Source organism: Aplysia californica, unplaced genomic scaffold, assembly GCF_000002075.1.
Source record: "Aplysia californica isolate F4 #8 unplaced genomic scaffold, AplCal3.0 scaffold00471, whole genome shotgun sequence".
Taxonomy (NCBI): Eukaryota; Metazoa; Mollusca; class Gastropoda; order Aplysiida; family Aplysiidae; genus Aplysia; species Aplysia californica.
In genome coordinates, this window is record NW_004797741.1 from 106,982 (window position 1) to 125,086 (window position 18,105).

Genomic DNA, 18,105 nt, shown 5'->3' on the forward strand with positions numbered 1-18,105 from the left:
GCTCCTTTTTATCTACAAGAGCTTATCAGTAATATAAACCAGGGAGAAGTAGAAGAAGCAGAACACAGCAAGGGGTATATTAATCATATTTGAAGTAGAAGAATAGGAGGTTCGAATGGTAAGGGAGAGCAGCTACAGCAACAACAACCACAACAACAAAAACAAGAAAAACAAAAACAGCAGTAGTAGCAGTTGCATCAGCAGGCCTTTAGGATTTATGACAGTGTCTGACACGGTACTATTGGCACTGGGTGGCATTTCAAAGGCCTGGAAAAAGTAATTCTAAGAAAGAAATGAAAGCAGAAAGCCACAGAGAAGCTCTGCTACCTCAGTAATGGTTTGAGTGAAGTTGGCTTCATAATAATATATTATTATTATACAAAAAGACTTTGTAAGTATCAAAGAATACGCCAACTTTCTCCAAGGTGCGTGGCTTGACAACTACTACATTATTGAGTTTTCTCAACAATAGAAGAGCATGTCTGTCTCACTCTGTGTCCTGTGGCTATAACAAGGCGATACGACAAAAGTTACCATTGTTTTGAAAGACTACAGTAATCGACTTTGACTTGATCGCTTTCAAAACGTCTTACTGAGGCAAAGTTTCATGGTAATTATGGTAGCATCGTGGTACGACCGCCTTCAACTCCAGTAGATGTTTAAACTCGTTGACAGTTATCTTCAATCTGTCTTTCAGAGAGGTCCAGCAGTAACCGTCGTGCATTGGGTGTTCAGCTTTCTTGATCCTTTCAGCGCCTGCCATCCATCATCAAAGTTCAGCTTGTACTGAATTTTAAAGACTGGAGTGTACTTTGATGCCTGCAAGTCAGTGACAGTAGAATCGCCTGCTTTTCTCCCTGGACGGATTGTTTAGTGCTCTCCGACCTTTGCAAAATCTTTGAAAAAGCTGTTGCCAAGGTACATAGCTTCATAGGGCCTGGAGATGCGTCTGGCTTGGAGCATGATGTTCACGTAGTCCTTTGGGATGTACATCAGTGCGTTTTTTAGCCATCGCTTAATAGTGACATGGACTGAATCCACCTCCATTTGGGTATGGCCCTTGGTGAGAATTTCTGCTCAACTGTGATGTTAAGCTCTTTGGCCAGCGAGGCCATTGCACTCACCAGGGTGGCAGTTCTGTTTTAGTAGTTGCACCAATCACTGCAGATGATGAAGTGGTTGAAGTCAGTCACTTGCAATACCAGTTAGTGAGTCAGACATAATGAAAACTGTTGAAGCTCAGACCAACTTCACTTTGATCCCAGGCACATCATCTGGCGTCTCTGGTGGCAAGATCCTAAATTGTAAAATTGTGTACAGCCAGTTTTGTCTTATAATATAAGGTGGATGTCTTTAGTGATGAGGCCAGAAGGACGCACTGGATCCCCATACAAAGTACAAACATTTTGTTCTCTGGGTCCAGTGCCACCTCCCTGTCCTTCTCCTTCTCTTGTCTAGCTGCAGCTTTTTTCATATTCATATTTGATGAGCTGTGTATTCTGTTTCTGTGAGGTTTCCTAATTCGAAGCTGGTGCAAAGGTCGCACTGGTCTTTTTTGATTGAAAGTGAACCCAAATTGTCTTTCTTAAACTTTTGGCAGAACACTTGATAGCTCAATGTGGCTTTCACCCTCTCTGCAAAGCTCTCCATGTATACTTGATGCAAATCTGACGTTTCCTGGATAGTCATCTGAAGACAGGAGGATATCTTCGAAAGTTTGTCAAAAAATGCCACTTTATGGAACGACTTGTCATCCTTGGCTCTCTCATGGTGGGCGTAATGTGTTCAAGGGGGGGGGAGGGGACCTCTTGTTGTTGTTTTTTTTCGGATAAGACACTTTAAACAAACCAGTGGGTCAGGCCTGTGGTGTTCATGAAGATGGTTTTACAAACAGGTGCTCTTTGACCATTGACTCTTTTAAACGATATTGAAGGGTGTAATTTCTCTTTCACTTGCTGTGTAAGATCTCTTTTTGTCTATCCTGTGTATCATGGCATATACGTAGTCTATGTTTTCTTTCCAAGAGAGTGACCTGTGATGTCGTTGCATTTTGTACCAACCAGTTTACTACAGAAAAGGACGTCAAGTTCACACCCTGCTCGCTTCGTGCCTTGGCATGTGTAGAAGCATCCCCAGTTCTTTCAACCTCTTCCTTTTGTTACCCTACCAATCGTTTTCTTGCCGTGTCCTTTTCGCAGAGATCGAAGGTGACACAACTGTTGTATTATCAGCTGATGTGACATTAGCCTGGTCATGTTGATTACTTTCCATTGCGCTGAGGGTCAGAGGTGACGTAGCAAGAGTGGCATCATCTTTTTAAATGTTATAGCGTTATGTAAGCTATGGTTTGATATAAAGATAAATCATTATGTTATGACACTGAGAAAATAATCTATACAAAACACTAACGAAATGAACTTTCAAAGAAAGTCGAAAGATGTTTCAGAAGGTAATGACTGCAATAAACACTGCTAATGAAAAAAAGAAAAAAACACTTTAAAAGAAAACGATCGTTCGGGACAGACGGTGTACTGGACAGGTCCCGCATTTTTTTTTCTGAGTGAGTTAGTAAAGAATGAAAATCTACCGACTTCGTCCATTCTATTGCAATGGAAAAAATGATTAGGAGAAGAGACAGTAGTCCGAATAAGGGAAAATGCCTTCATAATTCGGTAACTTTCAAATACAAAGACAAAGAAGAACACGTGGACAGAAAAAATAGTTTCATATAAAACACAATCCATAAAGATGTGTTGAAATACCGGCATTGTAACGAGATAAAAACAGTTCTGTTGGCACATTGGGGAGTTTTAGTCATTAATAACATTATCAGCAGCTTTAAAAAGAAAAAAAAGAGGGAACAACCAGATCTATATAACTCCCAAATGAAACCAACAAGAAATATTACACAAATTTCCCTTTTGAAGAGCTCACGTGGTTACGTGAGCGAATTCTGGACTATCAAACGAAGTCCTGAGACGAGTCGAAGCCGGGGTTAGTCGGTAACGTAGCAAGTGGCCCCTCATTTTCAGCGCGACAAAAACAGCCAACCCTCATTCCCTCCCTCGCAGGTGGGATAGTCGGAAACATCGGGCTAAAATCCGATGGATGGCGGGTTATACGGTTTTATTTCTAATGTTTTAAAGACATTTTTAGAAATAATTTAGATCAGACTATAAGTGAGCATATGAAATGGACAATTTGCTATCGATAGGGTCAATAAATTTTTTTTGGACATTTTGTGGGTTAGCCGGTTTTATCACCAGGCCGACGGTATATTGCATGAGAAGAAAGGAAGTAGTAAGAAAGGTTTTTGAAAAATAGGTATTCCAATGTAAAGCGCATTGAGCTACTTTTTGGAAATGCGCTATATAAATGTTATATATTATTATTATTATTATTATTATTATTATTATTATTATTATTATTATTATTAGACTATTATAAACCTCCACGTCTCAGTGCCACACAGCAATCACAGACTAGCTTTCTCTTGTTCATGTACGATATAGCCCCAACTCCACGAAATGTGACCCACAGTGACCCAGATGTTGCTAACTCACTATCTTAGAATTACAAATTCCTATCTCCTCAGTACCCATTTATGAGAAATTTGCCGTAAAAAAATTGGGTTTCAAAACATGTCAAGCCTTTTCGAACGCAATTCTTTGAATATCTTGATTATAACTCTGAATAACCGTGCCACTTTGATGGAGCAGATAAAACGTTTGGTTTCCGACCTCATGGTCTTAGTAACTCAAAACGACAAAAAGTCAGAGAGTACTTAATGATTCTAAGGTAGCGACGTGTCAAGCTGGTCAAGTCTGACCAGTATTTTTTTTCACCGAAAGCAAAACTAATGAACAAGCTTTCAGCTGAAATCAACAGCTCTACATGCCCTAAATTTTTTCGAGCGCCTAATTCCACCGCGTTGTGATATATTTGTCTTTATGATCAGGTTTCGCTTTAGTGTGAGACTTCACACCCTGGAAATTATTCTAGGTTTTTAATGGTTTCTGGAAAATATCTTAGAGTTTATTTTTAAGCTGTGTGCACTTTTGGTCCTAAACTTTATCATTAGTAGGAACTTAAAGTTTTACATGGGCCATCCTGATTCGAATCGGTTTTATAACAGCAGTGGTTTCTGCTGATTTATCTCTGTCAATTTTTGTTCTCCCAAATTAGCTTAATTCGTTCGGGATCGAGAACAGACATTTCATGCTTTTTATTAAATTATCAAACTATGATTTATTGGAAATTGAAGCAAAACCCTTGCGGAATGCGAATCTAATTCCCAGTTTGCCTTTTCCTCCTCTTGGTGACGATGAAGGGGTTAGAGAAGAATGACTTCAAGACACTGCAAACCCTTTGACGCTAAAACTGTACACGCTTCCTCTCCCTTTTAAAATTAATAATCCATCTTGTTTTCACTTGTCAGTCCAGAAACTTTGACAGTAGTAGTAGTACCCAAAAAAAAAGAAAAAGAAACAGAAACAGTAACAGTAACTCCCACCCCAGTGCAAACAAAAAAAAAAAACATAACAAAAACACCAAGGTCAAAACAAGTGTACCACTAACTATAAAAATTGCAGAAAGTAAAATTTGTATTGTGATTTTTTGTTTTTCAAAGTATGCAAATAAGGGACTATGACTACAACAACATTAACTGTCCTGTCTGCAGAGGAAGGAAAAACAGCAATAATTATTTGATGATCTCCCTACTAATTTTTCCCTGTTCCGGTTCAACATAACTGCTACCCCTCTGTGACCGTACATCGTCTCTGGGTATTGTGCCTTCGGCTAGACGCTCAGAGTCTAAGCCATTAGACATGGGGAGAAAGGGGAGGGTGTGGGTCTGACTTTACTTGTCTCTCAGATTTATTATATGCCTACAATAATACGTATCATTAATGGAAGGGGCACCGTTTTAAGTTCCACTAAATAAAACAATTTTCGAGCAAAGGTTCCTTTTGACGATGGTGACAGTACGTTTTGAAGTAATACCATGTAAACTCTCTGGTAATACTAATGAAAGACAAATAACAACAGAAACGAAAATAATAGGAAAGTAATATACCAAAGCTGAGACAAAGTTAACAGAGGCCCCGAAAATAATTCTCGGTTTACTCGTCAAAAACATATCGCTTTGAGCTTTTTGTACCAGCAGCACCCTTTTGTTCGTGATAGCTTCACAGTTTGTAGAGTTTTTTGTTGGTGTTTTGTTGGTGTATTTTTGTTGTTGTTCTCATAACAAAACACAGATGACTTAGAAAGACGCTCAAGAAAACAGAACAAAAGAATACAAAAACAAATACTAACAACACACCCAGGTGGTATGTACTGTGTTCAGTCATTCACGAATCGAGCAAAGATTTGGGAATCTATCGGAAGTTCATGTTATGAATTTTCAAAACATCGCAGTTTTACTACGGGTGTCCTTTTCCCTAGGAGGGTGGAGCCACAAAAAGAGAATCGAGGTCTTTGTACTTCAGAATATTAACTAAATTGTCTAACTACACACATGACAAATACAGCTTTTTCTTGTAGAACAGATCCAATCATATCAATTTGTTGACCTGAAATATGAAGCTAATTCTTTTAGATTACATTTAAGTTGAACTATAAGATCTCGCTGCCACTATCCGTGTCTATCATTGGAAAACAAATAATCGTATCATCTATTTATTCTTCGGATTGAATTCCTTTTATTTGATATTATCATTTTATATTTGTTTAGAAATCAGCATCACACAGAAGAGTAGTTAGTATGGCAACATAAAAACGACGAAATAACAAGAAACTCATAAGTTCGGTTGTATTTTATGAGATTGTTCTTGATGGATTCACTAATTGTAGAGTTTTTTTGTTTGTTATTTGTTTTTGTTTTATGTTTTCAAAACAAAAAACAAAGTGACTTACTCTTTCACGGTTATAATAGGTGCTTTTATTTTGGATATTAAAGTTTTGAACTTCACATTATTGTTGAAGGTCGCTAAGCCAGAGGTTAGGATTCGGACTCGTAATCATGACGTTTTGAAAGCAAATGTCGTAAAAGTGATAGACTCTAGAAGTCAGAATTCTCAGCCCAGGTATGTCTCATGAAGATCCTATGTCTAAACAAAAATGAATAAGACTAGAAACGAAAATTAAATGTAATTGATTAGTTTGAAAACAGGTGTCTCGTTTATCGCTTCTCTTTATATTCTGAAAAAGCAAACACGTCTACAGCAACAAAATTACTTAAAGACTGGTATTTTCTGGAAGATTTTGTACGATATACCGGTAGTGTCATAATATTACAGATTTCTTACAAGCTCACCCAATACGTACGTCAAATTGTCAGGCTGCCAGAGTACGAGTTTTTTGGGGGGAGTTATTGAGTCAATTAAATATATTAAAAATATTATATATATTATAATGACAACGGTTATCATCGTGTAAATTCCAGTACTATACCTACTCTTTTTGTGATAGTTATATAATGAATGATAAATACCATTCATATAGCGCAACCTCCCGTTCTGTGCAATTTTTTCTTTATCTTCTTCTTCTTCTTTTTCTTCTCCTTCTTCTGCTTCTTCTCCTTCTTCTTCTTCTTCTTCTTCTTCTTCTTCTTCTTCTTCTTCTTCTTCTTCTTCATTTTAGTAATAGGACTTTGCCTCTCGGACCTTCTTACAGTAAAACACTATGTATTTAACAATGTACACTAATAACCCACCAGACTTGCAAGCATTCTGAAACAATGTCAACTCCCTTATTTAAAAAAAGATATGTGTATGGAATTAAAAAGATATTCTTAGAGACAGACAATTAAGTGTGGTATCGTTCTGGATTGTTTAGATGTAATATTACACGCACAGCAAAGATAAAAACCGTATGAATTCTGATAATGTGAGGGACTATATTATGATTAAGAAAGATATGTTATTAGTTTTATAATGATTTACCACATAATGTATTTCGTTGAACATCGGGATAATCAGTAGTGGCCCCTTTCGTTCAAAAAGCTAAATGTCGCCTTATCTCAAAATGACAGCTATTGTCTTGGTGTCTTTAGAACTTGAAAAACCGAACGCCGGTAGGCTTTTTGTAGCTGAAACTTACCAGCTCAGATAAGGAGGGGGCAGGGGTCTTATTACTGCTTTAATTTTTAAGGAGGAAGGGGGGGGGGGCATTATATCTCCAAGTTTTTTCATGACATATTTCTAGATTAAACATTTGAAAGCAACATTTGAAAGAAACAGAGGGTATATTTAGTGGAAAACAATAAAGCACGAGAAAGAACTCTGGCATTAATCACAAGAAGAATGAGGTACTTGAAGAATTCTTTAAGCCAGGAAGGAACAATTATTAGGGTAAAGTACAGCCTCGGGGAACACGTATACAAAATAGGCTACTTCTAGTTGTGAGCAGAGGGGTGTTTGACAGTTAATTATTGAGCTCATCAAATTTATTGTACCCCTACTCAGAGCAAAACTGATAAACTATGTCATATCCTTCAGTTATGGACAATTTTCCTGTTTCAGAAGATTAGACACTGACCAAAGAAAAGGAAAATTTGTATACACGTTTTCCTTTGTTTAAGTTTGAATTCCTCACATCAATGGGATAATTTCCAGAGGAGATAATGCCAGCAATTACCAGTTGAGATTCAGCCATTTTTCGTCATCTTCTTATTTGTGCGAGAATGCAACGACACATTCTATATTTCAAGATGTAGAAAAAAGTGCTGATAATTTTGTGATATTGCGTACAATTCATACTGTGCAATTTTCACAAAAATGGCCAAGCCCGAATATAAAAATAGAGATTAAAGTCTAAGATTTCAGCTGAGAAATACAGTTGGGATAAGTTATATCCCCGAAAAGTAGACTAAATACTGCAAAAGAATGTGTGACATGTACAAGTTTTCCTGGATAGAAATATTTACTACTTTGTCTAATGAACCAATGTTAGCCGAAAAAAGTAAACCTTTCATCAAACCTTTCATTGGAACTGTTAAATCTACTTGCCTGAATGATAACTCGTGACTGTTAAACATGAACAAGCATTGTCCTTTGTCTTCTTTAGTAAGAAGCATTAAGCTATCATTCCATTACACGATCAATAGTAAGTACATACCAGGATTTAAAATGTATTATTGATTTTACCATTTCCAGAGTATGATAAAAGCCTTTTTCCACACACAACTCACTTTCACGTGTTAGAGCTCTCTCCAGCCTCGTTTTTTGTGTGGATATTCTCTTAAATAGAGCCCAGAGTGGCAGAGTTTCTTCAAGGGACGGATGGTAACAAGATGTCTACAAACAGGACCGAGAAAACGTTTGGCCTGATCGACACTGACACGTACAACTTAGTCAACAACATTGTTTTGTACGCATTTTCGTTCCCGATAAGCCTTTTCGGACTCGTGTCCAACGTCATCAATGTAGCCGTGTTCTTGAAAATGGGAGTGAACGATCCAGTATCTGTGTCACTTTTGGCTTTATTCGTTGCAGACTTCATCTTCTTGCTTTTAGCCACATACCGTCCCATAGCTCAAAGCCTCCTTATGTCGGGAGCAGCGAGAAATTTGATCATTCACCCGGCTACACTTGGACAATATGCCGCTAATTTCACATATATCTTTTATTTCGTTTCGACTTTGTTAACCACATATATATCCCTCGCTAGGTGTCTTTGTGTCGCCTTAGCCTTGAAATTTCAGCGCATATTCACCATGAACCAAGCACGCGTGGTAGTGGTTTCCATCTATGTATTTGCTGTGCTGTCTCACATCCCGCAGATTCTCTCAAGAAAACTTGTCTGGCATTCGAAAGACAACAGCACCGACTCCATCATTGTCTTGGAACATGCGCCCTATTATGAGGAGCTCTCGGCTTTTCACAACATCGTCAACAGAACGTCGGTTCCGTACTCTTGTCTGGCTATCTGCGTATTGTGTTTAATTGTTTTATTGGCTAAACTAAGATCTGTGACCAATTTTCGGGCCCAGGCTACTTCGGTGGTGAAAAGTCACGTCAGATCTGAGAAGCCTCATAAGGACAGTACCACAACTCTGAGCATAAAAGAGCTCCAGCTGATAAAGGCTGTTTTCTTTCTATGTGCCGTATTTGTCTTCTCAGCTTCAGTGAGGGCAACCCTCGGGTTAGCTTTATTGTTTCTTCCAGAGCTTGAAACAGACGAAAGGTATCGCAAGCTGTATGTTCTTTGCGTGGGCATAGTGGTTGCTGTCATGTCGTTCAATTGTGCGGTAAACTTCTTCATTTTCTACAGTTTTAATACAAAATTTAGACAGACTCTTATAGTGTGCTTTCTTAAAAAAAGCGCAGGAAAAGTTGGCAAAGGCTAATATACAGATACGAAAACTTTTCGGACTGTGATCACGAATGACGAGAAGCTGATAAAAACGTAGTTGTTTCTGCCTTTACGAAACTGTTTTGTCTTTAGGACGTCGTTTGTATGGACGTACCGAGTTTGAAGGACAAGAACATGGACACATTAACATCGAGACATTTACTCAATTTGAATGGTTTTAGTGGTAGCTTTCATTCCTGTAAAATGTGTAGTAATAAACTTTCTGTAGCATAATTTGAGTACTCTCCCCTTTTTTTGTTGTAACGTAATATAATAATACTAAATAATAAATTGCATTTAAATAGCGCATTTCCACAAAGAAGTGCTCAAAGCGCTGTACAATAATACAAAGAACATATGAAGCGCATAGCTCCTATAGTAATCCTCTTTCTCTTTCTCTCTCTCTCTATCTCTCTCTCTCTCTCTCTCTCTCTTTCTCTCTTTCTCTCTCTCTCTCTCTCTCTCTCTATCTCTCTCTCTCTCTCTCTCTCTCCCTCTCTCCAGTACATTCTTGAGTAAAGACAATCCCACAAAGCTTACCCAGAAACATTCGCACACATTGATGAATTCACACAGTCATAAATTCTTACAGAACAGAACAGCATGAATAAACGATACTGAGAGAACATAATAGATACTGAAAGAATATATAATATTTGTATTGGGAATGTCGGAAATTACAGATTGAAGCTGGACTGAAACAAATGCGTTTTAAGTGCCGATTTAAATTTTAATAAAGTGGTGGACTCCCGTAGATGAGCTGGTAAAGTGTTCCACAAGGAGGGGGCGTGGTGTGAAAAGGCTCTCCCTCCGAGTCTCTGACTTTTACTTTGGACAGGTCTTAAAAATCTTTTCGTCGCCGATCTTAAAGGCCGAGGTGGTATGTGTGTGTGTATATATATATATATATATGTACTAATTATTTGCAATGACTGAGAAGGTTACACATATACATTTATTCTCTTTTGATACTTTATGTAGAGTCTTCGGTTGCATACATATTTTTCTCGTTTGTTTTGGGGAGATATTTGCTTTGTCTCTAAATCCTGTATTACAAGTTAAAACTGACAGTTGTCTGTCCTCTTTGAGATAAGAAAATGACACATGATGCTATCTCAGCAAAAGTATTTATTTTAGATCTTCCAATTACAGTAAGAAAAAAAGTTATCACAAGTCATTTTGTTAATTTGACATACTGGTTCCGAATATGATATTATTTTTACGTTAAGACCTAGTTTTCAAAGCGTTTACTAATGAGAATGTTATCACCAGCGGCTACAGACTGTCCCAATGCTGGACGCACACAGATCAAGCTATACCTGACTTTTGTTGCGGCCGTCCTATCGGACACTCTGTCACATTTGCAGTCCACTGCTGATAAAATGCTCGTTTGTAAACTCGGTACGTCGTGTTTTACTATCGTATCCATACGACGTGAGGAACTCTGTGCCACCACTTTCCAAAGAGGAAATTTACTCGTTAATCCAATCCGTACGCTTTGCATAGTAGTCTGTCAAAATGATTTTTTGAGAAATACTGAAAGTTTCAAAGAGATCTTCGGACTAAAAGTATTCGAAAAAGTGAAGAATACAAAACCGGGGCTACAAAATGACCCGAGGACGTGTCAAAGTTAATAAAATGACTCGCAAGTGACTTTTTTCCTTGCTGGATTTGGAAGATCACAAAAGAAGTATTTTGTTTTAATTGCTTCACGCATCATTTTCTTTTTACAAAGATTATGGACAACTGCCAGTTTAGACTGAACGTGTAATGAATAGACCAAGAGAGTTGTCCTGTACTCTGTACTTTCGTAGGCTTCTTCTTTCAATTTCTTTCAACACTCTCGGCCAAACAGTGTTGATCTGGTTAGGGCACTTGTGGTATTAGCCGTTGAAAAGGTATTCATTGTATCCACGGAAGATGCAAAAGTATTTGAGAGACTATAAAGAACGTCATAGTATGTACTAAAGTATAATTTACTGTCCATTATGTTTCGAACCTGGGTTGCACAATGTTATGTTGTTTTTTTCTCTTAAAGGTATATTACTCAGTACTGTTTGTTTTGTTGTTTTGGTTGGCGTTGCTTTGTACGCTTTGCACGTAATCATGTAATTGTTATTTTGTAAGGAATTAAGTTACACTTATATGTTTTAACCATCTATTTCTATAGGACTGCAGTTGATTTTGTTCTTCGCAAAATTAAATGTGCTTATTGTTAGTCCTGTGTATGAAGACTTACGCGGAACACATAACAATATGTCCAATTAAAATTCACGTTTAGATGCGGCATAATTCACTGTAATTGTTACAATCAAACAGCAATACAATAAGTATGTTGTAAAGTTCTCGATTCAGTACATACCAAAAAGAACTTGTATCTGATATAAAAAGAATAGGGTAGTTGAAAAATGCTGTCAGCTTAAGGTCTGCTATGGAGTAGCATGCCAGTGTTAAGGGCAAGTGACCCTTCAAATAAACAATAAAAATTCATTTTAAAAAGTGTCTTTCTCTTCTTTCTCGGACCTCCCCCCCCCCTCTCTCTCTCTCTCTCTCTCTCTCTTTCTCTCTCTCTCTCTCTCTCCTCTCTCTCGGCTCCTCTCTCTGTCTCGGTCCTGGGGTAGCATAATGTAAGTCCAATATTAAAAACCCTATTGTAAACATTTATTCAAACGTCTCTTACTTTAAAATCAATATTTGAAACACAAGAAGGATCACAGTGGATTTGGCAGATAGGCAGTGCCAAATTGTATGTCTGTTCAATGATTCAAATTGTGTAAAGTAAAGATGTATATTGTGTGTATGCTGTAAAATACAATCACAGACAAGATCGGATAAAACGAATTTACACAAAGGCATATTTTGGAATAGACATGTTTCATTCTAAGATTTAATTTGAAGATCAGCGTGAAAGTTAACGGTATGGTGAACTTTAAGTTGAATATCGCAGAGAAAGTGGACATGAACTTTAATTTGAGATGTAGATGTCACTGTTGATGTATGATGGATGGCTACAGTGAAGGTTATTGGTAAGCTAGTGTATGAACTTTAAGGCATGAATTTGGGTGAATCTTAAGTTGACATCTGTGTATGAGATGGTGAAAAAGTAAAAGAACAAAAACAATAAAAGGTGAAATTTTACATGTAATGAAGATGAAAGTCAGAGAGAATGAAAATGAAAGTTCAGGTGGATGTGAAGGAAAAAACGACAGAGAAGGAACACAATAAAGCTAGTAGAAACTGATTTAGGACGAAGGATAAATGACTTATATCAAATGTTAGGGAAGTAATTTCGAAAGTGACTTCGAGTTCGAGTTGAAGCATAAACCCAAGCACCTCACATGAAATGTAGGCCGGCATTTTTCCTACGGCTGATCAATAGTCTTGATGGAGATCTCAAACACATCAGCTGACTCATATACTGTGGATAAATGAATAAGAGAGAACACAGTTATGCAGCTCGTACGGGAAATTCTCACACGTGAGCAAAAAATCCCAAAACATTCTACGGATTTTGCAGTGTGATCATGTACTTGTTATCAGCCTACTCTAGCACATACCTGAAGTAGGTGTAGGGAGGACTTGCAACTTGTCGCTGAAGACAACACAACACAGGGAAAAAACCCGCAAGTTATTTTTCTTGCAAACTATTTTAGGGGGGATGTAGAACACCTCCCACCTGGAAAGCTGTTTTCAAACTCTTAAACGGAATAGACGTATTATTTTACTTTACCCCTCATGGATTGGATCCCGGTTTTTGTGTAATGGTCTATGGTCTGCTGGGGTAAAAATATAGTGTAAAGCGCATAGAGCCTTTTGTCGAGCGGGGATATGCGCTATACAAAGGCTATTTATTATCATTAATGTCTTTCGAAATTATATAATTTGTAGATGAACATCCATATTGGACTAACCAAACTGTACTTGAGGAAACATTTGTAAAGGGTACTCCATTGACACAGTTGGTATCGTGCTGGACTATAAGAAACTTGGCCCTGGGTTCGGATCCCCATTTGGGTGTTCTTGAACTTGGGTTGTTTCGGGGAGTTTAAGAAGTTAACCACCCAATTGGCTAGGTCGTATTGAAGATGGACGTTAAATTCGGAGGAGCCACCTCTTAAATAGCATTACCGTGTTGAAAGCGGCGTAGAATCTATACAACAACCAAACAAAATATTGATTAAGACTTAAAGCCTTCTCCTTCAAACATTGCAACCAACCAAGCCATTCTTCATTCCTACCACCTCTCTTTCTCGTCTGACATCCCAGCAATCATCCAAACTGAAAAAAGAATGATGGCCTCGCGTTTGCATACGTTCCGTATTCTAATTCAAAACCTCACACTTGTTTAACCTGTCTTTCGGAGATAAAAGGACAATATGCATTGTACTTATATCAAAACCTCTGACTATCAAGCCATGCAAACTGACTTCTGTTGTCAAGTCGTTGGACGCTTAGCCGTCGCATGAAGAAGATCTGACCGACTCCCGTTAGGGGAGAATTCTTATCGAGTAACTCGCCCTTTCTGCAAGGACATTGTATCCCTCGCAACCCAAGTTATTGAAGGTCCAGATTGAAATCCACCTCTAAAATGTGTCTAAATTGTGTGGATGGGGGTGAAGGAAGACCCATATTAAAAAGTAAACTTTACACTTATCAAGTACTCACTCTGTCTGTCTATCAACTGCCAGATAAACACAGGGAACCCTTGATCCGTCCAATTTGCAGCGCATTGGTCATTGGACGTTGAGTCAAATACAAAGAAGTATCCAGACGTTGTGCCACACTCCTGGGTAGCATCTAAGTAGTAGAATCGTCTTCGGATGTTATCGCCGCTCACCATCCTGTGGTTATTGTTGTTGTTATTGTTATAGTTATTATTGTTGTTTTTTACCAAATGGACTAGTTAAACACTCTACCTGCCTCGAGCTATGAACGAGATTTAGATCGACCTTTATAGAATATCGATTCTTCTAAGTCCTATCGGTCAGTATGATGTTTTGCAACTTGAACCAAGTTTTCATCACTATCCTTTGGATATTGATATTCATATTCTTGACGTTACACACTTAACAAATCTCGAGTTGGGGACGGGTAGTAGGTCGTCCTTAATAGATAACCGATTCTTCTCAAGTCGGAGTCCCGTTGGTTATCAAGAACTCAACCTTCAAACTTAATCAAACTTTTGTTGTTAGGATGGTGCCGCTAATTGGCCTCACTTTTCTACTCTCCATCATTCGTAGTTTCTTTCTATGAGCAGTTGTGCTTTTTCATGATCTAAACAAACGTTATTGTGACGATATACTTCTTTTAACTCATACAACACACACTAAGGCTTTATCAATATACAGTCGAACCTAACCTACTCCTAAGACCACCTGTATGAGACAATCACCTGTACAACCTGCCCTTCCCATTTCCGCCCCGCGTATTTTTAATATTATAATGGCACCGTGTAAGACGGTCACCTGTCTAAGACAACCACTTTTCTCCTCGAAAATGGGTGGCTATCTTAGACAGTTCCGACTGTATTGCATGACAATATTATTATTATATCAAAACTCCAAACGACTTTATTCAATCGTCCGTATTATGTTCTACAGCTTGAACCAAAAATATACTTATTAAAGCTCTGTTTCAAATATATTTTAAAACATATACTTACGGAATCATGTAAACAAACAAAAAGGTTCGAGTTTATGCCCCTTCTAATATACATGCAATTTTTCATGGAGCGTTAGAAATAGACCAAGGATGGCCCAGTGAGCGCGACTAATGTCTAGTGCTAAGTCATTCTGACAAAAGAGAATGTTAAAATAAGGCTTTATATTAGTGGGAAGGATTCTATCTTCTTTTGTGCTTTATTCAGTCTCTGAATCTGTTTGTCTCTCTGTCCTTGTGTCCGTCTGTCTGTGTGTCTGTTTGTCTGTCTGTCCGTCTCCACCCCCTCTCTCTTACTCTCTCACTCTCTCTCTTTCTCTCTCTCTCTCTTCAAACACACACACAAACACACACACGCTCTCTCTCTCTCTCTCTCTCTCTCTCTCTCTCTCTCTCTCTCTCTATCTCTATCTTTCTTACACACACACACACACACACACACACACACACAAACACACACACATACACACAATCTCTCTCCCTCTCTCTCTCACTCTCTCTCACTCTTTCTCTGTCTGTCTGTCTGTCTGTCTCTCTCTCTCGCTTTTGTCCTCTTCTTTCCAATTTCTTTCTATCATCCTCACCCCTCCCCCCCCCCGGCTGTTCACTGTGAGGTGTGAATCAATGCATGTTATGCACGTGAGTGCGAATGTCCACCACTCTGGTTATCGAGTTTTTGCTTAGCTGCCATGCAAAACTAAAAGAATAAACCCGAGACATGAAAGACTTTGACTTACCCCCGAATATCGTAGTGAACATTTCTGTTGCCTCCCCAGTCAGGTGCGAGCCAAGAGTCCACTGTAGTACGAGGTGCACTGAATGAATACGTCTGTCTTCCGAAACCGTTTTTATACATATCGATATATACCTGGGAGAGAATATAAGTGATGCGTGTCTCCATGAGGGAGAATGCGTGGGGTGAAGCGATGTTGGTCATAGGTAAATAGATATTGACTGGCCGAGCAACCTGACTGACTGACTGACTGACTCACTCACTCACTCACTCACTCACTCACTCACTCACTCACTCACTCACTCACTCACTCACTCACTCACTCACTCACTCACTCACTCACTCACTCACTCACTCACTTACTCACTCATTCATTCTCAAATTCAGTCCACAAGGCAAAAGAGCGTGAGACAGGGATTTTTGAAATAATATAATAACCACACAATATTACAATACGTAAAACTAGACATGGGGGGGGGGGGGGGCGTTAATGCAATGGTAAGAGACACACGTGTAGAGGATATACAAGTAGTTTGAACATGGTATGTGGGTAAAGAAAAATTAATGAAAGTGGAGGGTGTCTCACAGAATGGCGAAGAGAAAATAATCTGAAGATTTTATATACCTGGTTTGAAAATCACCCAAGAAAGCGATTCACATGAAAGAGCCCTTGAGATAGAACAATAAACCAACCTGACTTTATATTCATACAAACGTAAGCTATAAAATAATCCAAATCATTTTGAGCAGAAGATTGCAGTCGTGACCATGTACGAGTCATGTGGAACATGAAGAGAATTTGAAAACACCCATCCAAAATTTTAAGAGAAAATTGTTAAAGTAAAAAAGAAAAGTTGTTCCTGCATCCGATCCGGACATTGCCTTGTTAGTGAGACAACTTCCTGGGCCTTCAGCATATTGTGGTAGGGTGGCCAGTTCCTTTCCCGGCCGCCTTTATTTCCCAAACTCGTAGTCAGGTACCCATTACTGCTTGGTGGGCAGGAGGGGGCGAAAAAAAGCCCTGTCCGAACCAAGGCTCGAACCCGGACTTTCGGCTTCCGAGACGAGCGCACTAACCGCTCCGTCACTTTTGCCAAAGTTCCAAACCAAATTTGAAGTTGATATTTTAAAGACAGTTTAGCTCTGTCCCTGACGAAGGTGCGCGAAGTTCGTTATTCCCCGTAATAATAGTAATTGAAAGATGTATTGAAGAGCAGAAAAATCGGTGTTTGTGCTTCATTAATTATTTAAGATGAACTGTTAAAGATTTTGGAAATGCTAGCCATAGATGGAAAGGATCTAAGAACTATTACACATTTGTACAGGGACTAAAACGCTGCTGTAAAACCTGAAGGTGAGTACCACAGGTATAAATAAGCAAATTTCAAAATGAGGTAGACAAGGATACGTTATATCAGCATACCTCTTTAGTATAATATTGGAACGATATGTAGAAAAATAAAAGAAAGTCTAAGTTTCAAAGGGAATTGAAAGTATAAATAACACCAAATATCCCGATGAAAAACAATAAATCGCAGATTCAGTAAAGACCTTTAATTACTTCTGGATTGAAACAGAATGTATGGAAATATCTAAAAATGCAGTATTTCCTACTTTCTATTATCATAGGCATAAGCAACAAGACAAAATAGTTTAACAGTTTGAATATTTAAGATATATAATTATATCCGAAACTAAAGATAGTTCCAAAGAAAGTGTTCCAATCTTGAATAACAAAACATCTCAGTGACTTCCAAAATAAAAATTCTAAAAGGTTTTGTGTGATCAACATTCTTCTTTGCTGTGAATGCTGGCAATACCCAAAGACAGTGAAAATAAAAGCATCTGAAAAGTGGTTTCTTAAGACCCTGTTAAAAATTTACTGGACGGAAAATATAAAAAAGGTAGTCCTAAAAGTGCATGAGGGCTGCTTATTACTAAAAAAACATTTGGCAAGAGCAAAATAAAAGGAACAGTCCTTGGGGCACTTTAAACAACATAAAGCCCTGGTACATCTTGCTTTCATCGGGAAAATAGAAGGCTAACGAAGTAGAGGCAGATCAAGACCAACTTACTTGAAAAACTTTAGCAGACGGAGGAAACCAGGACAAGGAAAAAATATTGGGTTGGGTTTTTTTTTTTTATGAGAGTATCTGAGCAAAGGAAAAACAACAACTTAAAAAAAAACCCAACAAAATATATTTTAAAAAACTAAATGGCCAAACGTGATCGCAGAAGTCAAGTTCAGATCTGACACTTTATGATGACGATGATGACGATGATAATGATGGTGATGATGATGTTTACATAATAGTATATTGTATTATGTAGTATATATATATATATGTATATATATT

The 18,105-nt window shown here is 38.1% G+C and overlaps 1 protein-coding gene across 1 annotated transcript in view; it reads right to left on the reverse strand.

Moving 5' to 3' along the window:
- Window positions 1–12,212: 12,212 nt before the first annotated feature.
- Window positions 12,213–18,105, reverse strand: part of LOC106012717 — an 8,531-nt gene continuing 2,638 nt past the window's right edge. The window contains exons 3-5 of the mRNA XM_013086485.2: window positions 15,753–15,883; window positions 14,023–14,198; window positions 12,213–12,775 (exon numbers count right to left, since the gene is read on the reverse strand). Of these exons, the coding sequence (XP_012941939.2) occupies window positions 12,720–12,775; window positions 14,023–14,198; window positions 15,753–15,883 (363 nt within the window). The 3' untranslated portion in view covers window positions 12,213–12,719. The remainder of the gene's footprint in view (window positions 12,776–14,022; window positions 14,199–15,752; window positions 15,884–18,105) is intronic.